Source organism: Carassius carassius, chromosome 1 (assembly GCF_963082965.1).
Source record: "Carassius carassius chromosome 1, fCarCar2.1, whole genome shotgun sequence".
Classification (NCBI taxonomy): Eukaryota; Metazoa; Chordata; class Actinopteri; order Cypriniformes; family Cyprinidae; genus Carassius; species Carassius carassius.
In genome coordinates, this window is record NC_081755.1 from 41,858,541 (window position 1) to 41,881,592 (window position 23,052).

The 23,052-nt window shown below is 37.9% G+C and overlaps 2 protein-coding genes across 2 annotated transcripts; one reads left to right on the forward strand and one right to left on the reverse strand.

Annotated features, from left to right (window-relative positions):
- The first annotated feature begins 867 nt into the window (after nt 1-867).
- zgc:113210 (uncharacterized protein LOC541387 homolog) lies at nt 868-13,316 on the forward strand. Its single transcript, XM_059559544.1, has 9 exons — nt 868-1,326; nt 1,507-1,637; nt 1,727-1,838; nt 2,380-2,574; nt 7,183-8,195; nt 8,290-8,359; nt 8,435-8,609; nt 12,397-12,559; nt 12,728-13,316. The coding sequence occupies exons 1-8, from the start codon at nt 1,065-1,067 to the stop codon at nt 12,557-12,559; spliced, it is 2,121 nt and encodes a 706-aa protein (XP_059415527.1). The 5' UTR covers nt 868-1,064; the 3' UTR covers nt 12,728-13,316.
- Nucleotides 13,317-18,239: 4,923 nt separating this feature from the next.
- On the reverse strand, nt 18,240-22,727 carry LOC132151455 (zinc finger and SCAN domain-containing protein 12). Its single transcript, XM_059559553.1, has 4 exons — nt 22,337-22,727; nt 22,102-22,229; nt 20,797-20,875; nt 18,240-20,683 (listed from the first exon to the last, which is right to left on the reverse strand). Exons 1-4 carry the CDS (start codon nt 22,605-22,607, stop codon nt 19,812-19,814), a joined length of 1,350 nt encoding a protein of 449 aa, XP_059415536.1. The 5' UTR covers nt 22,608-22,727; the 3' UTR covers nt 18,240-19,811.
- Between the last annotated feature and the right edge of the window lie 325 nt (nt 22,728-23,052).

Genomic DNA, 23,052 nt, shown 5'->3' on the forward strand with positions numbered 1-23,052 from the left:
TGACTATTAAAAAAATGTACACTAACACCATCTTATAGTAATTTCCATTGATTACAGGCGTTACTTTACTTTTACCCTCTGCCCTCCTTGAAATCTTTTACATTGCACCATTGTTTTATCTACTAGTTTTTTTTATATCAATGTGTAAAATAAGTACTACCTTTTTGACTTGAACAGATCATTAAATGTTTAAGCATATTTATACTAATCATCATATCAAACTAGAAATATCCTTCATTTGAAGACTTTCACAATAAAATTCACATCAAAACTTTCAATTTTATTCTATTCTCATACATGTTAAAGAACTCACCATATTTTCATCCAGTTGGACCGTGTGGTTTAGACTTCACATATAAGATAGTGCTCTTGTAAAGCATATTTGAGACTGGATAACTAAACAGCGCACTTCAACTCTTGTCCAATATATTACAGTTCTTGTTAACAAATGTGCCCTTGTTACAGTGCAATTATACTTTTATTTTATTTAACTACATGTACTTATATATGTTTAGGGTTTGGCTTAGGGTTATTTGCATGCTGTTATTATAATAGTAAGTGCGTATAATATGTGTAATAAGGACACCTAAGGTAAAATGTTACCCAATTCTTTATCATACAGTATGAGCTTGCAGTTGGTCAATATAAAGTAGAATAGACAGCAGTGGATCCGACAGCAGTGGATCCAATCATTGGTTGTTTGATAGAGGCCCATCAGTGTGGTGCTACAATCCAGTGAACAAACATCAACCGTCACAATCTCATCCATTTCATGCCGGTTTAAAAGGGTTTTGTTTAGGAGCAGTCAAACATTGGTCAAGTAAACTGAGATAACGACATTCCGGGTGAACTATCGACAAGAAACCTCTACGCGGTGGTTTACGGTAATACATCCCATGATTCTTTTCTACCAAACGCCATGCTTTGTTTCCATCTACATAAACACCAAAGGCATCGCCACGCCATTGTTTGTTTGAGGTAGAAATAAACATCTATATTAGGAGATTAATAGAGCTGCCGGGTCAGAGGGCGAGTATTTACATCTTTAAAGTGTCCCGTTAAAGATGGACATCACGAATACCGCCGGTTTTCAGACGCAGCTAACATCCATAATGGAAACGTTAGCGAAAACGGCTGTTGTGGAAATAAGCAAACTTTTCGAGGAGAACGCGTCTTTCCTGCGGTTAGAGATCACACGGTTTACAAGCGAAAACGAATCTCTGAAAAAGAAATGTCATTTTCTGGAGAATAAACTTCAGTCTGCTCGGAAAAGCGCTGGGATGATGAACGGGACAGACACTCGATTCAGTCATCCGGGACTTACAGGTGCGTTAACGTTCATATTCAAGTCTTCACATGCACAAATTGACAAGTGTAGATAAACTGATGTTAAATGCAAAAACAAAAAGGTAAAGGACTGATATTTTAAAGTTGGAGATCCAAGCAGACACGTTGTGCCTCTGACTCTATAATAAATTACGCACCTAATGTCCACATGTTCAACAGACACTGGACATCGTCCCGCAATTGACAATGTCTTTGGGAAGGAATGGTGCATGAACCTCTGGAGACACGAGGAGTCACATGTCAGTGAGCCGGAGGACACACATCTGGACTCTTCCTTCATCATAGGAGAGGTTGGTTCCACATAAAGCTGTTTTATGTACACTGAGTACAAAAACAATGTCAGAATGACCATTTCTGTTTTTATTTTCAATCTTTTTAGCCAGTAAACTTGCTGGAAGAAGAACCGGACATGATCATGATCAAGGAGGAGGCATTTGACGACTGCTCTTCAGAAATAAATGAGGAAGACCAAGATAATCAAAGTGTGAAAGGTATGCAGAGAGAGAACTTTGTTTATCAATTGGTCATCACCTCATCAGAAGTGTGATCAAATACACATACACTGTATATGTTATGTGCATTTTACGTGATTAATTAGCATGTAAATGGCTAATGATTAGTAAATTACTGTACTATCATGAAACCCTACTGTTGTAGACTGCAAAAGTTGTGAAAAGATAACACTTTTTTTTTTTTTTTTTTGGAAATGTGCAGAATGGATTTAAATATGTTAATCAATAGTGCAACATTCTTTACAGTAGCTAAAAATCATATCAACATGTAATAAACCATCAACGATGATAAATTGTCAGTAATAAATCATCAAAAATTTACTAAATCTGCAAGTGGCAGGTGATGTCTATAACACATGGGAAATAACAGATGCAACTGGAAAAAATGTAATCCAAAATTATCGTTTAAATGTAACCGTAATTATTTGTAAACATGTTTATTTTAAATTAAATTTGGTTTAAGCTTAGTCCTTATTGTTGAAATTTACCCTCATCATGGGATCCTTCCAACCCCCTACAGGCGCAGTCCAAGAGGAAATCAAAAAAATTCTCCCAGAGTTGGACTTAAACAAACTTCAGAATGTGGTCAGTCATCTTTCATTAGTGGTGGGTGTGGAGAAGACAGAGGACCTCTCCCTAGTGGAGGTGTCTGATCTTCAGGACTTTCTGGAGCCAATACAGTGTCGGAAACTTGTAAAAACATTAAAACAAAGAGGTAAGAAACAAACGTGTTGCACACTAAATGGTGTTGTCTTGTCATGCACTTCACTTTGATACCCACTTTAAAGAATTGGGTTGTCTCCATTCATTACCACTTTTGCACAATTGGCCCACGTGGACACTGAATTGAGAGAGTTTGACCTACAGGTGTGGCCTTTGAAAACATTTTTCTCCAGGGTGGCTTCAAACAACAATAGTGTCCGGACAGTCTTTTTGTTTTTGAAACCAACTCTTACAGGCGCATTTGGTCAACCAACCTTCCTTCAACTTCAGTTAATGGGTTTAGAGTGGATTTACAGGTAATTCTTGTGGATGCATATCTATTGTCTTTGTCACATAATTGGGGGATGGTATGTCATTGTCTCTGAGGTGATAATGGGGGTGTCCAATGTCGTTAGAGCACTGTTTAAATGTTCAAATGGCCAATTTTCACCCCATTTACACCTGGCATTAATATGCACCATGGGTGTTCAATCATAAGTGGTCAGTGCTAAATAAAGGAGTCAACTGGGTCCAAAACCACATCATGTGTGCATGTTGTATATTCTAATGTCAAGATGTGTACTTGGTAAATGGTAAATGGACTGCATTTATATAGCGCTTTCAACAGACCACATGGCCATCCAAAGCGCTTTACAAGTTGCCTCACATTCACCCATTCACACACTCATTCACACACCGACTGCGGTGTCTGCCATTCAAGGCGCCATCCAGCTCGTCGGGAGCAGCTGGGGTTAGGTGTCTTGCTCAAGGACACCTCGACACTTGGTCAGGTCATGTCTGTTCCGTCTGTATCGTCTCAATAAGCTTTTTTGCAGCTTTAAAGCAAATGGCCAGTAAAGCGAATTAAATGTTTTTTTTCTTGAGCGTTTCAGTGTGCATGAGAAACTTTAGGAAAAAACTTGAAAATGCTAGTGTGGACAGAGAGCATTATAAAAAAAAAACACCGTTTTCAAATATATCCAGATTAATGTAGATCTAGCCTTGTATGCATGTAAATGTAGCTACTGAATCTAAAATTTTTAATTTTCTTAAAATCCATTTTAGGTGAATTTGGAAGACGTTTCTGACCATTAATTTGATCGTTTGTATTTAGAACAACATAAGCTGAATGCTGTTTCAGGAGATGTGTCCACAGCCTCTTCATCTTCTACGGCCTGTACTTTGTACCAGCAATCATTCAAGAAAATGAATCCTGATCACGCTCTTTCAGCGGGTTCAGCATCACAGACAGACCAAACTCACAGCCCACAAAATGTGAATTCAACATCTGATCAAACATCTATGTTTTTAATGTCTGCTCCATCCAGTACATCATCCCAGTGTACTTCAGCGACGTCTCCGTTTGATTTGAATCTGCCAGAATCTCCAAAAACCTCAGGTTTCCCAGCCTTGTGTTCACCGTTCTAGTCATCAGGGGGTGATTCAGCCTGACGTGTTTAAATCCAGTTTCCTTGAAGAAAGAGTAAAAAACTCTTATCTAGAATCAGCTGGGAAAGATGGGAGACCAAGGCCAGAACGCTTTGCTGTGCTTCTGTTTAAAAGACCAGTACCACAGGAAGTTTACAGGGAATGGTCAGGTGCTGTTAACTTTGATGGCTCCCGAGGAAAAAATGCACTACCTAACAACTTGCGGAAAGCAATAGAAGAAATAGTTCGCTGGAAATTTCCCAACTCTACACCCCATGACTGGAAGATGATAAGGGATCGGCTTAATGAACTTCTCCGTAACAGAAAACTCACTTTTCCACTTTTTTAAAGCCTTTGCACTATCAGGTTCCATTTGTGCCAAAATTATGTCGACATGCTGTCTGTCTATGCTATGTGTCGTCTCAACTTACTCCTGTCACCTTTCCTTGTCATTTGACTGTGTCGTCTTGCGTGTCAATGCTGCATGTGTCATGACTATGCGTCGTTTCCCTCTGTCGTTACTATGTGTCGTCTTCCATGTCTATGATATGCGTCGTTTCCCTCTGTCGTTACTATGTGTCGTCTTCCATGTCGTTGCTATGCACCGTTTCCCTCTGTCGTTACTATGAGTACGGTGTACATTTTAGGACATCCTCAGACGGTAATTTTACTACTTTGCCAAAATAAAAGCTCGCTGGTTATAATATGGCTAACTAACTTTTTAAATGTGCATACATGACTCACGAAATGCATGTTCTCTTCCCTATGTAACTTAATTAGTTTAACATTTGAATAAAACTGTTAAAATATATCATACACTGCTTACCTCCTTTTGCCATCAATCAACCATTATACACCACTTCCTCTGAACGGTGTGCGTGTGACGTCACATGGGGCGGGGCAACGCGATACTCCACCTGAGTCCGTTTCGTCTGATGCCTAATTGTATGAGACCTGACACCTGACATTGTTTTTCCTGAGACCTGAGGCTTTTCAGTCCGAGGCGCGATGCCATTTTGTTCGATGACTGAAGCCTTTTAGTCTGAGGCATGACGCCTTTTCATTTAGACTGAGGTCTGAGGATGTCCTAAAATGTACACCTTACACATAGTAACGACAGAGGGAAACGACGCATAGCAATGACATGGAAGACGACAGAGGGAAACGACGCATAGCAACGACATGGAAGACGACACATAGTAACGACAGAGGGAAACGACGCATAGTCATGACACATGCAGCATTGACACGCAAGACGACACAGTCAAATGACAAGGAAAGGTGACAGGAGTAAGTTGAGACGACACATAGCATAGACAGACAGCATGTCAACATAATTTTGGCACAAATGGAACCTCATATTGCACTGTACCTCAAACATGGTAGGCTATTGTAATAGCTAAGAAATTCTCTATTACTATAATTTCCACCTAGTAATGCTGCTAGGTTTTTTGGGATCGTTGTACAGTACTTTTTATTTTTTACAGTACCTGCAACATGCAGGGGGGTCCTTGTGCGTGAATATTGTGGGTCCCCCAATAGCTCTGGGCCCCCTGTAATTAATTCCCACTTTTCAAACCCCCCCTTTTCCACCATTTACAAATATTTGACTCTAAAAAATGTATTGCAAATGAGGTCCGTTAGACCCTGTTCACACCTGGTATCAAGATGTTTTGGTCGATCAGATCACAAGCAGGCTGTTTTAATCTGTCTCTTTTGTCCACTTCCGACAACTTTCTTGATTTCAGGGGAGAGTCTGTGGGCGGATGCATGTGATCTTTTGATCCAATATTGTTTAATAAGTTCACACCTTTTGCTTATGAATGTAAAAGGAGACCTGTCTTTCGTGGCTTTTCAAACGTATTCGACAACATTAGCCTATGCTATTTAACCAGTTTGGTTAAATGCATTTTCAGCTACCTCTAGAAATGGTGGAAAGTGGAAAATGCTTAAAATGTTTCAGAGCCCATTTGCATCTGTATTAGTTGTCCACTTGTGATCGTATAAACAAAGATGCATCTTAAGGTCAGGTGTAAACGAGGCCTAAATGTGTAGAATTTTGGACTAAAACTAAAATGGGTCATGTTCACTGGAGTGGAAGTACAAAGTAGTGTTCATAAGGGTTGCAAAGGGGTGAAATTGTTTCGTGAAGTTTCCAAAAATCCCTGGATTATTCCAAAAAATCCTGGAAAGTTTACAAATTAACTTTTTTTGCAACCCTTCATTTGAATTTGTTTGAGAATATTATTACTACTTTCATCATATGAAAGTATTAAAATTTAAATCTTGTTTTTTAATTTTGTAAATTTACAGTTAACAGTGTAAACACAGCCCCTTGTATATGTTTTTTTTTTGTTATACATAGCAGATGTGACAATAAATCTATTATGTTCTCAAATTTGATGAATCCTTTGTTTTAAATTAAGTTTTGAGTTGGATCAGTAAAAATATATATACATTTTTTTTTACAGGTATATGCAAATTTTGTCTCCTGTTTTCTAATTGTTCCATTTCTGCATTTATTGCTGAAATAATAAATTGCTCTAAGTTTACTCATCACCTTAACTGATTATTCATTCAAAACCCTAATTGCTTTTGTGACAGAAAAAACAGCTCTGATTGAATTAGAAATGATGTGCTTGAATATTTGCATTTCAAAACATGGTTTCACTTACACTGACTGAGACATACCATGCTGCCTAACATTTTGTGACATTGCATGAAATTACAAGATCTTTCTCTTTCACAAGTTTTCAAAGGCCACATCTGTTTTCTCTCCAAAGCTTGTAGAGATGGTCTATTTACAGACTGATGTTCAAGAAATGTATTTAGGCTAAACAAATTTATTTAGAATTCAGAGCAATTAAAACAATGGCTCTATGTATGCAGACATTTGTGTGTGACGTTTATGTACAAACATTTTCATGAACAAAATCAGGATTCGTCAATAACTACAAAAATGTATTCTAAATTCATGGAAAAATGTAGGAACTACCAAAACCACACATGCACATAAAAACAACTTCTTTAGGTGGTGCTATAAACGTGTTTAGTATTTCATTAAAGCAATGAGTCTTAGTGCAGTAATGCAAAGATTTACTGATAAATGATGGTTGAGGCCCCTGAAGAAGGTACCTTGTTGGCACATCAACATATTTCAGTTTCTCTTTATCTCTTTTAATGATCCCCCAAGAATCCATCGGTCAAGTGGATGGAACACCTAATGAGACGACGCTTACTCCGTTATCACCAAACGAGTCTCTTCCTGAACAGCCCTTCATTCATTCATTCATCAAGTCCAACTGGCTCAGAAGTTTCCAGGTTCCCTGGAACCGCATGCCAACAGCTCTCGCCCAGGCCACGTCCACTGGAGAGAGGGCTCGACCAGGACCGAGAAGGGAGTTTGTTAGGATTGTGGTGGCAGCCATGCAGGCCCACTGTCCAAACCCAAACTTAGCCGCTTGTGGGGAAGTGGCACGAAACATTGTGTCTACATATCCCCTGACTTTCGGAGACATTTCTGAGGAAGGAGAACAACTAGGAAATGGCTTCAGTTGCTTACAAAGACAACTAAAAACTAGGGTAGAACATGTGAATAGAGATGTTATGGAACACAGGATTCGTCGACCTAGAAGACCATCAATGAAAAGAGCTGAAGAACAGGATAACTTCATGAGGACAAAAGTCAGATGTAAGGTGGACAGTTACGGATGCATTAATTGGCAGCCATCTTCCATCCCAGAAGGAGAGACGGCAGAATCTCTTGAAATGAAAAGGAAGGTTGTGGCAGAGATTTTTCAGTCTGCAGGCCCAAAAGCTGCCGAGTTGCCCAATGTAGATGACTTAATGCAGCAGACGTATGTTTACCAGCGTCACATGATCAATTCATGCCCACCTCCTACCATCAGTGAGATTGAGGGGCATTGGCCATTCCTGTTCACCGAAAGAGGTCTCTGCAGGCACTTCAAAATCCTGACTGGGATTGACATCAGAAGCCGCTTTAACGAAACTCTTTTTGATAAATCCAAGAGAATACTGAACTACTTCAGCAGACAGAGACTGAAGTGGAACGGAGAGATCCAGAGCATGCTAAGTGAGATCGACGATGTCAATGCAACAGATAATAACAAGATTGCTATGTCAGCCATCCTGTTAATGATGAAATACTTTAAGGAAAAGGACAACGCTGTGTTCATCTTAGCAGATGTCAGTAACTATCAAATGTTAAAGTTCTACTTAAGTTTTGAATGGGTTTTGACAGAGCTTGAGTGTTCAAATGTTTTTATGTTCTGCTTTTAAGGAAAACTCTACCAAGACGTCCATCGAAAATGAAATGAGCTTACCGGCTACGCCCCGGCTCATCATGCTTGGTAAGACAATGCTACACTACAAATGGTAGTTTTTTTTACTTGGACATTAATTTATAGTCATTTTTCATATTTCAGGTGAGACATTGCTGACTTCGTCCAAGTGGTTTGTCAGTATTGAGGGCAGAGTAACACACTCTATAGACGACCAGCTGGACTTTGCAGCGGCATTGTCGGTTTTCTTTGGGTGCTTCTACGTTTTTAACATAGAGTACGAGGAGTCAGCCAGCACCACCCTGGAGTTCATTCAAAGGTGAGTGTTGACATCCGACCTGCAATTTTATGGTGATTAATTAAACACTGTAACTAACAGTTGAGCTTATTGGTTTGTTGATAAATTATACATTTACCAGAATCTCTTTTATGCAGGTTAGGGGATTTGGCTCAAAAAGATTTTTTGTTTATGCTGGTTGAAAGTCCCTTCACATCCTAAAAACAATCTCTATGTAAAGTGGTCTAAATGCATTTATATCATACGTGGAAGGCGTAGGACCATAAAATGTTCATCTAATCACATCCCTCGGTCTGAGGACTACAATAGGCTCTCCAGCCTGCCTGTCAATGTATGTATTTGCATATTTCCATGCACCGTTCTCGTAGACATTAATACGCCATCAGTGCATTCTATTACAGTATTGCAGAACGAGCAAGAAATAAGTTATTGTAATAATATGTGCTTTGTACTGAAGGTTATTAAATTTTTTTACCAATAAATGAGACATTAAGTAATCTGACAGCAGGAGTGTGTGTGTGTGTGTGTATATATATATATACGTATATATATATATATATATATATATATATATATATATATATATATATATATATATATATATATATATATATATATATATATATATATACACATACATTTGCATATACTCCAGAATGTTATGAAGAGTGATCAGATGAATTGCATAGTCCTTTTTTGCCATGAAAATTAACTTAATCCCAAAAAAACCTTTCCACTGCATTTCATTGCTGTCATTAAAGGACCTGCTGAGATCATTTCAGTAATCGTCTTGTTAACTCAGGTGAAAATGTTGACGAGCACAAGGCTGGAGATCATTATGTCAGGCTGATTGGGTTAGAATGGCAGACTTGACATGTTAAAAGGACGGTGATGCTTGAAATCATTGTTCTTTCATTGTTAACCATGGTGACCTGCAAAGAAACGCGTGCAGCCATCATTGCATTGCATAAAAATGGCTTCACAGGCAAGGATATTGTGGCTACTAAGATTGCACCTAAATCAACAATTTATAGGATCATCAAGAACTTCAAGGAAAGAGGTTCAATTCTTGTAAAGAAGGCTTCAGGGCGTCCAAGAATGTCCAGCAAGCGCCAAGATCGTCTCCTAAAGATGATTCAGCTGCGAATGGCAGCAGGCAGGTGTGAGCGCATCTGCACGCACAGTGAGGCGAAGACTTTTGGAAGATGGCCTGGTGTCAAGAAGGGCAGCAAAGAAGCCACTTCTCTCCAAAAAAAAACATCAGGGACAGATTGATCTTCTGCCGAAAGTATAGTGAATGGACTGCTGAGGACTGGGGCAAAGTCATATTCTCCGATGAAGCCCCTTTCCGATTGTCTGGGGCATCTGGAAAAAGGCTTGTCCGGAGAAGAAAAGGTGACCATCAGTTCTGTGTCATGCCAACAGTAAAGCATCCTGACACCATTCATGTGTGGGGTTGCTTCTCATCCAAGGGAGTGGGCTCGCTGACAATTCTGCCCAAAAACACAGCCATGAATAAAGAATGGTACCAAAACATCCTCCAACAGCAACTTCTTCCAACAATCCAACAACAGTTTGGTGAAGAACAATGCATTTTCCAGCACGATGGAGCACCGTGCCATAAGGCAAAATGATAACTAAGTGGCTCGGGGACCAGAATGTTGAAATTTTTGATCCATGGCCTGGAAACTCCCCAGATCTTAATCCCATTGAGAACTTGTGGTCAATCCTCAAGAGGCGGGTGGACAAACAAAAACCCACTAATTCTGACAAACTCCAAGAAGTGATTATGAAAGAATGGGTTGCTATCAGTCAGGATTTGGCCCAGAAGTTGATTGAGAACATGCCCAGTCGAATTGCAGAGGTCCTGAAAAAGAAGGGCCAACACTGCAAATACTGACTCTTGCATAAATGTCATGTAATTGTAGATAAAAGCCTTTGAAACATATGAAGTGCTTGTAATTATATTTCAGTACATCACAGAAACAACTGAAACAAAAATCTAAAAGCAGTTTAGCAGCAAACTTTTTGAAAACTAATATTTATGTAATTCTCAAAACCTTTGGCCATGACTGTATATATTAGGACTGGTAAGCGATTAATTTTTTTTATATAATTAATTACATGATGTCGTGATTAATTAATCAAATTAATCGCACATCAAATTTGGAGAAATTACTCCCAAAAGATCATTTAAAGTCATTGTGTAAAGCATCAAACAGAGATTACAAAAAGAAGGTTTCAGAAAGTAATACTTTCTTTGATAAGATTTATTACATATAGCTTCTCTTTTGGATCATGTGAGTAAATGATGACAGAATTGTCATTTTTGGTTTGGTGAACTATAACTTTAATAATTTATTTTCTTAATTGTATTATTATGACTATGAAAGGTGGTGATAAATGTCTTAATGATTAAGTCATTGAGTCCTTTATTCATTCATTTGATTCATTCAAATGGCTGATTCATTTAGGAGTAAAGAAAATGGTTCTTTATGAATAGTTCATTGAATCATTAGGCTTGTTCGACTTGAAGCGGATCATCACCATCAGACCGATAACGGGTTATTTTTCTCCACAATTAATCTAATTAACGTGTTTTATTACCAGCCCTAATATATATATAAAATACATATACATATATAATCATCCAACACTCCACCATCGCCATCTCTCACATCGCTGGTTAGCTTCTGGCCTGCCTGTGTGCATTCATGTGTTTTGGTGGAGGTATGGCTTTGGAGAGTGATTATGAAGGGGGGGTGGGATCTTATGCTTTCAAAGCTAGACAACTATTGCTAGCCTCTCTGAAATCGCCTTCTCTACTTTTTTATTAGGATTAGGAAAACAAGGTTATGGCTCTCTGTTAAGGGTGTCCTGTAACTTGTATAAGATAGCAACCCTCTTATAACTAAGGGTGGAACGATACATGTATTCAAAATATTCAGTAATATTTCCATATTTGCGATGTAACGAATCTGAATGCTAAACTATTATTTATTATGTAAATTATAGGCATTGTACTTCAGTCCAACTGTGACATAGAGGGGGGTTGGGTGCACTGATCTTTGGTTCACTGTATTTTATTTTGATAAAGTAATAACTGCGCTGTGAAGTTAGCAATGCTGGAACTGGTGTGGTTTGTTTGTGTGTGTGTGTGCCGTGCGATCACTTTAACCGTTTCCTTATACCAGCAGAATCAACTTTAAACTCTTATTGTCTTATTAATAATGCATCACTGTATAAAGGTCTGCTTTTATTTGTGTACACTCACAATGAAAACAAAACATTGTGCTTTTGTAAAATAAAGAAAACAAATAGGATGTTGCTTTCTGCCATTTGAGTTTCCTTCCTGTGAACCAATGAACCCTATCACAAAAATGAACTGAAACTCAGCATATATAGTCTATGTTTCGTGTCACAATGTTTTTTCCCCCTTGTTTATCTGTAAACTAAATTTAAATATATTTCAAGAATTTATTCCTTGTATGTATGTATGTATGTATGTACTGCGGATTATATATATTTAACAATGTAATAATATTTAGTATTTTCACATCTAGGTGGAATATTTTTTTCATTTGTACTACTGTCTGTAGTACTGTCTGGATGTTTTGTTTATTTTTTTTGTTGTTGTACTGAAATCGTATCGAACAGTGACCCCCGAACTGAGGTACATACCAAACCATGACATCCGTGTACCATACCAGCCCTACTTATAACCCCTTTTAACTGTGTTTTGGTGACTGACATAGTTGTAGGCCTTGCATAATTTGTTTTGTTTAAAAATGTATCTACTGTTCTTTAGGTTCTTCGTAAGGATTAATCCTGAGGGGACTAAATGTACCTCAAAATCAGGTACAAGCCGAAGGACGGGTTCAGCTGTCCAAAGGAAACCCCAGAACTTTAATACCCGTGTTGCTACGTTCATGCAGAGGCTTTCAGAATTCGAGTGGAAAACAACAAGTTAAGTAAGTGTGAGCGGTTTTATGAAGTTGAAAAAAATATTTATAAAATTTGTCAAACTTGTCTTTTGTTATTAAAAGTATGTGATTTAAACACTTAAATGTAAACATGTAATGAGTTATAAGAGGTGTTCTGTAAGAGCTGACAATAATATTTTTTTTCTTGTGTTTCAGAATTGTCTTCATCCTGAACCTGCTCTGAATACTACTTCTACTGCTATTATGATGAGTTACTACTTAAAGTGAAACTCAACCCCAAAATGAAAATGTTGTCATTTATTACTTACCCCCATGTTGTTCCAAACCCGTAAAAGGTTTGTTTGTCTTCATTACACAATTTTAAGATATTTTTGATGAAAACCGGGAGGCTAGTGACTGTCCCATTAACTGCCAAGTAAATTACATTGTAACGGTCCAGAAAAGTATGGAAGACATCATCAGATGGCAGATGAACTATTCTGACGATGTCTTTCATACTTTTCTGGACCTTGACAGTATTACCTGGCAGTCTATGGGACAGTCACAAGCCTCCCGGTTTTCATCCAAAATATCTTAAATTGTGTTCCGAAGACAAACAAAGTTTTTACATTTTCATTTTGGGGTGGAGTATCCCATGAAGTGGCAATTTTTCACATTGTGATACCTTCTTTTTTTACTTTATCACTTGTACTGTTATATTTGAATGTTGCTGGAATGTTTATACTATAAATATTTTATTACTTTCAAGTCATTCATGCAACATTAAAAAAAATGTATCAACTAATGTGTTTTTTTTTTATGAAGGAATAATATGATTACAGTGATGCTATGATGTTGTGGTACTACTTTATACAATAGCTACAAGTAGATTAAATCAGATTTTTTGTATTGTTTACTGTAGGCAATCAAAACAGTTCTGTAATTGCAGTTACCTACTGGTAAAAATGGAAGTCTTAACTGTTCTTTTAAATGAACAAGTACAATTATATATACAGATACAACCCGAAAAACAAACCTATTGAAGATGTTTTGCACACGGATCCAGCCAGTTATGAAACCTGGTGAGTTTTCCCTTAGTTGTGTGAATTTCAACTTTTTCTGTACCTCGTACCTGAACATGGTAACAGCTATGCTTACCTATTTTACATAGATCACTAGTGCTTGTTGAGGAGAAGTGTGATATTTACTAAAACTTGCCTGACCGATGATAAATAAATTGGGTGAAAGAGCCATACAGACTCTTGTCAGATATCAAAGAGAGATAAGGTGGGCTTGTTTGACTTGGGCCAGAGAGCAACAGAACACCATAGAAAGCACTTAAGCGTTATACAACAACAATCACTATTTGACATGGAATTTTTTTTGTGTGTGTGTAAAATTCCATTTGGAACACTCGCACAAATGAACAGACCTTCCCTAGGAACAGTTGACAAGGTAGGCTACTATAGGCCAGAACCATTTTGGATACGACCAATCAGAAAGTCTAATTCATGCGAGCTCTCTATACGGTGGTATACGGTAATTCATCCCATGATCCTATTGTCCAAAATGCTAGATATGCTATGATTCTATTCTAAGAAATATACTGAATACAGTGCCATTGCATGTTGAGAATATAAAAGCTTCTCTACATTGACAGATCGAAGGACGGGTGTTTATTTAAAACACACAGCACTGATAAATGGTCCCGTAAACAACGGACATCATGAATACTGGTGATTTTCAGACGCAGCTAACATCCATAATGGAAATGCTCGCGAAAACAGCTGTTGATGAAATAAGCAAACTTTTCGAGGAGAATTCTTTGTTGCTGCGGTTAGAGATTTCACGCTGTACAAACGAAAATGAATCTCTGAAAAAGAAATGTCATTTTCTGGAGAATGAAGTTCAGTCTGCACGGAAAAGCGCTGGAAAGATGAACGGGACACGAGCTCCGATCAGTCATCCGGGATTTACAGGTGATTTACCTATTATGCACGATAAATGAATCTGTGTTTTGATTTATGCTGTAGGTTTAAAGCCCGCAGTGGGCGGTCCTCATCATTGTGCCTTTGAATAAAGCTTTAACCTTACTCCAGGGGGACTATTTCTGCAGTAAATAGTAGTTCATCTTAATGAACGGAATCTTTTTGACTCATTAACCAAAATAAATGAATCCAGAGACTTTCTTTAGGCTACATCAGTAACGTTAGGTGGTGACAGTGACTGTCTGTTGATGACTATGAGCGAGTCAAGGAATCATTCACTCATTCACCGATTCGCTGGAAAACACACCGAGTCCTTCATAACCGATACAGTCTTATTTAGGCTATTACATTATATACATATTTATTAAAAACTGAACAAACTTTTTTTCTCTTCTTCTACCTGTCCTTGTGTCAGCAAATCAACAAGTTTACAAACGAGTTAATTCAGTTCGTTCATCAAGAAGATGTTTTGTTCATTCCCTCAGTTCACAAAAACACCTCTGCTTCTTAGAAGGCGCAACTATTACATTTTAGTTTTTTCTTCACATCCTGAGCTGGGACCAGCTATGGAGTTTTTGTCTATGTAGAGGACATTATATTTTAGTGAATATCTCTAATAAGACCTCGCATGTCCCAGTTTTAATGTCCTACAGGATGTCCTGTAAAAAAGCACATTCATGGAAACATGCTAATATTTTGTTAATTGTTATTTAAATCTGATTTATTTTAAAATTGTTTGTCAGGAAAATGTAATGGGGTTTCAAATCAAAATATGACTTCCTCTTATGAAACAGGACATCATATCATACATATCCACTGTAGAGGACACCGGGACTAAAAGTATTTTTTATTTCACATTTTGGGAAACAAAACAACAGAATAGGAAAATAAATTATATATCAGTGTTCTTATGAAATATTAAATATTATTTTGAAAAATCCGACCAATTATTACTCACAGTATTACACTTTTTCAATATGTTATCCCAACAGCACACTAATATGGGAAGTCGTGGCCTAATGGTTAGAGAGTCGGACTCCCAATCGAAAGGTTGTGAGTTCGAGTCCCGGGCCGGCAGGAATTGTGGGTGGGGGGGTGCATGTACAGTTCTCTCTCCACCTTCAATACCACGACTTAGGTGCCCTTGAGCAAGGCATCGAACCCCCAACTGCTCCCCGGGCGCTGCAGCATAAATGGCTGCCCACTGCTCTGGGTGTGTGCTCACAGTGTGTGTGTGTGTGTTCACTGATCTGTGTGTGTGCACTTCGGATGGGTTAAATGCAGAGCACAAATTCTGAGTATGGGTCACCATACTTGGCTGAATGTCACTTCACTTATATGCAAATTACATGCAGTTTATATTCTAGATAAACGGGAAACCAGTGTATGGATATTATACACATATTACATAAAGCAGAATGGTATATCAAAGAATTTTGTTAGGCTATACCTTTTATAACATAGTTTAGAATAACTTCAAACGTTGACTACAGTATATATATATATATATACCGTATATATATATATATATATATACCGTATGTATGTATATATATATATATATATATATATAATTTTTTTTTCTTAAGCTCTTAATGATGTAATGACATGAACAATTAAAAAAAAAAAAATCTGGTTCACAGGAGAATAATAACCTTGAACATAAAAACCTAACAACTGTAAGCCTTTTGTAATATCCAATCTCAGCTATGGCCCTCAAGGTCCACTTTTTTTTTTTTAGCACCAACCCTGAATAAAACACTCCTGAACAAGCTCAAGTTTCAAAGTCTGCAGGATTACTAGAAAGTTACAGGCAGAATTGTTGATGTATATGCAAAAAGTGATGAATATGCAAGGTCAATAAAATGCATTATTATTCTTGCATTATGACGTAACCAATACAGAAGCCAGACGTCGCCCTGCAATTGACAATGTCTTTGGGAAGGAATGGTGCATGAACTTCTGGAGACACGAGGAATCACATGTTGATGAGCCGGAGGACACACATCTGGACTCTCCAGTCATCATAGGAGAGGTTGGTCTCACATCCTGATGTTGATGTACATCAATCAAAGTCAGAATACAGTTAACTACTTATCTCTTTTACTTTCTGCCCTTCAGCCAGTAGATTTGCTGGATGAAGAACCAGATATGATCATGATCAAGGAGGAGACATTTGAAGACTGCTCTGGGAAAAATAACCCTGAGGAAGATGAAAGTTCCAGTTCGAGAGGTTTGTGGAGTGAGAACTTTATAACAGTTGCTTTTACTACTTTATTATATTCACTTATACTACGGGGCCGTTGAATGCTTGAATCTGATTGGCTGACAAATGTTCTGAGGTGTGCAATTATTTTCTGGGAAATGCACGGCGAACAGAGTTCCAGGCAGCTCTCTTGACCGCATTACAGTTCCATATCATTTCGCATAAAAAAATGATGTGAAGCGAAGTAATCTAATAATTCAGCGGCCCTTCGTCAATTATTCCTTACATGTTCTTGTGTCATTTGTTGAATTGCAGGACCTGCAATGACCAGTGATGAAAGATGTGTCTCCCAAAGCTCTGAAGATTTTATCACATACACGGTACCTTCAGATGACCAAGTCCAATCGAACGTGCACCAGACACCAGCTGAAGAACAAGCTCTCGATGGAACGATCTCTACACAAGGGGACATCACAACAGAGCCAACTTTTCATAGTTCACACGACCACACAAATACTTCAGAAGAGAAAAGGTTTGAGTGTGTATTCTGTCAAAGAACCTTCAACAAACTGACCTACCTGAAAGCACACATGCGAACGCACTCCGGAGAAAAACCTTTCGTCTGTACAGTTTGTGGTAAAAGATTTGCTCAAAAAACGTACCTCCGAATACACCAGCGCACTCATTCTGGTGAGAGGCCATACTCGTGCATGGAGTGTGGAAAGAGCTTTGCTCAGAAGAGCTCTCTAAACGTACACCTCCGAAGCCACACCGGAGAAAAGCCATATAGCTGCTCAGAGTGTGGTAAAAGCTATGCGTACAAGCAGGGTTTCAATACACACCAGTGCTTCGTTTAGACTAATACATACTGAAGTGAACCATTACTGAATAGTATCTGTATTAAAGTTGCTGTTACAGCTGAGTGTACATTACTGTGCAATATGAACCCTTAAAAATGGCAAGTATGTCCATGTTTGTTCACAGAAATGTAAATCCCTCAACAGTATTTGGAAAAGTGTTATACAGAGGCATGTGTGCATTGAGTTCACTTTCATTTAGGACCATTTCGATGTGTATATTCATTTGAACCGAGGGATAAACAAACATGCTTAAATAAACTTGACATAAAGTGAGTAAAATCATGCAAAGCACTTTTTATTCAGCTTGGCTGAAAATACACATAGTATTTTTTGTTTGTTTACACATGCAATCTAGCTGACTTTTGAACTTGGAACAACTCAAACTTCTAGAAGCATTGTACAAACTACATACTACTGAAATTACAGCTTCCGTAAAGATCAAGTAGTGTTACTTTACACCAGGGATCCTTAAAACTGGACCACGAGATCCACTTTCCTGCAGAGTTTAGTGTAAACACTCATCGAACACACCTGAGCATACTAATCAGTGTCTTCAGAAACATTAGAAAATCACAGGTAGGTAAGTTTGATCAGGGTTGGAGATAAACTCTGCAGCGCATTGGCCCTCCAGGACAAGATTTGAGGAGCCCTGCTTTACATACTATATGATCATGTTTTTAAAAAACAGACCATAAAACCTTTATTGAACACTCCACATTTTTTTTTTGAAAACACTCATTTTCCAACTCTCCTAGAGTTTTCAAATCCATTCGGAGCTGATCTCTGGGTCTGGTTGTAGCACTTTTAGCTTAGCTTAGCATAGATGATTGAATCTGATTAGACTGTTAGCATCTCGCTCAAAAATGACCAAAGAGTTTTTATATTTTTCTTATTTAAAACTTGACTCTTCTGTAGTTACATTGTGTACTAAGACTGACGGAAATTCCTTTAATTAGTGATGTGTTCACCTCCGGTGGTGTTTCGTTTCTACACTATATATAATCAAAAGTACTATCCAGATATATTCAAGACTACAACCATCCAAAAGTTTGGAATATAAAGTTAATGTTTTTTTTTGTTTTGTTTTTTTGTTTGCATTTATTTGACAGAAAATACAGTAAAAACAGTTATACTGTGAAATATTGTTACAATTTAAAATAACTTTTCTATTTTATTCTTGTGATGCAAAGCTATATTTTCAGCATCATACTCAAATCTTCAGTGTAACATGAATCTTCAGAAATCATTCTAATTTGATTTAATGCTCAAGAAACATTTAGTTTAAAAGTTTTTACTGTTAATGTCAATGTTACATTTTTATAAAAACACTTTTTCTTAGTATTGTTCATAGTGTAGCATATTAGAATGATTTCAGAAGGATCATGTGATACTGAAGACTGAAAATTCATCTTTGATTTTACAGAAATAAATAAAAATATTTAATATATGGACATAGAAAAAAAGATATTGTTAATTATAATAATATTTCAACATATTACTGTAGTTTTCATCAAATTTATGCAGCCTTGGACAGCAGAAGAGACTTGTTTCAAAATACTTAAAAGTTTAGCCCGGGGTCTGTTCTTCGTACGTCGCTAACCCATTTAGCTGGATTTGATTATTGACGTTATCTCTTGATCTTGGATTGCTTGGTTCTTTGAAGCTCATCCCAGAGTTTCTGTCATAGCAACAGATCCCTAAACTTAAACCTGCTCTGGATTAGGTTTATTTCATGTAAACAAGATTAGATTGCATATTTTTAAGCAGATCTGACACTGTATTGCCGCCAACCAATCGCTGCATTGCTGATCGTGGTTTCGAGAATCGATACATCTGCCCTTTTCTGGGAACACGAGAACGCGCAGTAATCTTAGACAATTTAACCCAGATTCATCTGAAAAACCAAATAAGCCAGAGATCAGTTATCACCATTAGAAGATCTTGCATCTTTCAAATCATCTCAGATGTATTAAGCAAGGTACGAAGAACGGGCCCCAGATGTAAACGACCACCTTAAAGGCCGTGCCTTTGGTTTAACAGAAGAAACAAATTAGTTAGTGGGACAACAACTACATCACTGAGTAATACACAGCCATACCAGACTATATATTTTTGCTACGATCTACTACAGTATTACACAAAGAGACATTCTTTTTAAGTTGCTCCAACCTCACATTTCCACTGTTCGTATTTCCCTTTAAACAGCTACTGCAATCTCAAATTTAGAAGTAACAAAAAAACGTTTGCTACATAAAGCTATGATTTATATCACGGTGATTTTTCCTTGGTTTCCTCCTGAGTTGTTTAGCCGTTCTGTCATGGACAACGAGGTGCTGTTTGAGGGTGACTTGCTGGGTGAAACCCTTTCCGCAGGTTATACAAGTAAAGGGTCGTTCTCCTCTGTGGATACGTTCGTGATTACGCAGGCTAACTTTCTGGGTGAAACTCCTTCCGCAGGTGGCACAACCAAAAGGTCTTTCTCCTCTGTGGATGCGTTCATGAGCTTGTAAATTTCCTTTCTGGGAGAAGCCTTTTCCACAAAAACTGCATTTATTGGGCCGTTCCCCTGTGTGGACCAAATAGTGAATGGAGAGATTGGTGTTGGAATGGAAACATCTCCCGCAGACCTCACAACGGAACTTTTCGCTTGGTTTCAACTTTGAAAATCCATGTTTTCCGAGACGCTTTTTGGCAGCGTTTTGCCGAAGAAACGCCTTCCTGCTGTCGTAGCAAATGAAGTTGTTTGGCGGTTTCTGCACCTTGACTCTCTTTTGGCAATGTTCTGTCATGGTTGCGGCATCCTCATGTATTTCCTGTGCTTCTTCATCCTCCTGAATCTCAGAGGAAAACTCACTATTGTGCTCTACTGAAAATTGGTTGAGTATAGAGTGACCATCAAATTCCAATGGATCCTCTATTGGTGCTATTAACTGGTCGACAGCATTATCAATAGAGTCTTTTCTAAAGTGTTTGTCTGATGAATCAGAGGATGTGTTTTGTATTTCCGATAGCTCTGAAAATTCACCAGACTCAAATTGGCTATCAAAACTTTTTAAGTGTGCCAGAGGCTCATATACAGAAGATGTTGGCTGTCCTCTTGAAGCTAGCAGTGTTTTCCCTGTCGGGAGTATTTAAAATAGTTAAAATCAAATCATTCTTTTAAGCATGATCCAAAACAATTAAAGTATTAATTAAAGACTAATTAAAGATCTGCTAGAAGTGAACAATTACCTGTATAACTGGGATAAGTGTCCACCTCAAAACACTCTTCTTTGATTATGACCAGGTTGGATTGCTCTTGTTCTTTGTGCTACATGAGGCAAAATGAAAGCGATATTTTATTTTTCTATTTCTTTGTAGAAATAACTTCTACAAGTCCAGAGTCATCTTTAACAACCTTGAAAATTATCTAGAACAGTGATTTGCCTGGACCTGGTCCCGAGGAACCCCCAACACTGCACATTTTAGATAGTCTAAATCAATCAAATCAGATGCCCAATCAATCACATCTGATTTCATTAATCAGCTCATTACTAAAGACTCCAAATGCTCAAATATGTGTGTTAGACAAGAAAACATAAAAAACGTGCAGTGATGGGGGGTCTTTAGGAGCAGGATTGGGAATCGCTGATGTAGAGCTGTGGTTCTCAACCACATTTTTGGAGCCCCATAAACTCTTATTTACACTGAACACATCTGAAGCTAGAGAATACTCATAATGCACTGTGAGAGTCACATGCTGAATGAATTGGGTGTTTCCAATATAGGAGACATCCAAAATGTGCAGTGGTGGAGGGCCTCCAGGACATGTTTGGAAACGGCTGATCTAGACAAAGCTAATGAAATGTGCCACACACATTAAGTTCATGGGTCCATATAGAATAAAATAATACAGTACTAAATTTTTAAGTGTCAACATTCAATGCATTATGTATTATCTCCCATTGTCAAATTAAACACAACCCAAAAAATGACTTTAAAACTACAATTCAAATTGGGCAGATGGTGCAGTGGGACAGCTCCTTTTTTATGGTCATTCCTTATGTAAAATTTATAGAACCATTTAAAAAGCTGGGTAACACTTTATTTTAAGGTATCCTAGTTACACGTTACTATATTAATGATGCATAATTACAAGCAAGTAACTAAGCCAAATAAGTACATGTAGTTAATTAATATTACTCAGTTCTTAATGTATAATTACTCTGAAACAATTAAAATAAAGTGTAACAAATAGTCGCAGTAAAAACATGAATTTTGATAGGTTATTGCTAGAGTCTTATTTAATGCACACTTTGTAAATTGGTCCTAAAGTCGGCATTAAATCACAACTGCAATTCTTGCATTTACAACTATTTTTTACTCCTTTACACATGCAGTGTATAACGCATGCAGTCTGATTTTTACACCTCTTACTGTGAGCATGCAAATCTTTTGGGTAATTTTTTTAAACTCATAGATTCAGTTTGCAAACGGACAGCTTATAAAACACAAGTTTTATTTTGGGGTGAACTACTCAAAGGGAATTAAAGGGACCTCATGAGGCGACACACTGTACAGGTCGACATCGATCGCTAGCTCGTCTTCTCTGGACTCGTTCCTCCGATCCCACAAACTGGAACACCACTCCTTTCCAAATATCCCTTTGATGGAGGGCTGCGCTCCTGTAGGCGGTAAAATATGAATATAGGCTACATTACACCCATAGTAGTGCACATGGAAAAAATGTGCGGCGAACATCTTCAGACAGAACTACTGAGTAAAGGTTTACCATCTTCGGTTTGAACGCAAATAGAGCGATATATTTTTGAGCCAGCGCGCGCTTCTTCCTTTGTGATGCGCGTGCTTTCTTCATGCCTTTCGCTCCCGAGACAGAGCATTTGGTCTTTAAGAAACGTATTTTCACCCATGACCCGAGACAGTTCTTGTCGTAAAAACGCAAAATCGCTGTCAACAATTTTGCATATTTCTTCTATAGCCGTTTTGGTCATTATCTCCATTATGGAGCTGACTTGCAACCGAAATGATATTGATTTTGACATCTTAAGACTCGCGATTTTTTTGTGAGCATGCACGAAAAAAGAAACACTGTTTTTTTTTTAAGCCAGTCACCGAAAAAAAAATATGTTTCCAAATTCTGCAACTTGGTACTGTGCAAAAACCGGAAATAAAGTGTTACGAAAGAAGTCCTCGGCTTTTATCAGAATATCGTTAGCTTCCGGTTTGTAATAGATTTCCCCCTGACATTAGCTTTAGTTCCCTTTCATAGGTCACTTCGATGCTGCGGTAACGTCACCGTATGGGAACACCTCTCGGTGTGACGAATGTCTGAAGCCCTATACCATCCCGCCAATCCTATTGGCCAAATAGCGCTTGGCACCGCCCTACGCATGCGTACGCATCGTATACCTTTGCTCAGATTTCATTTCCTTCAGGAAAGCGAATCATCTGTGCCCTAAGGAAACCATCTCGTGTTCTCAGCGTTTT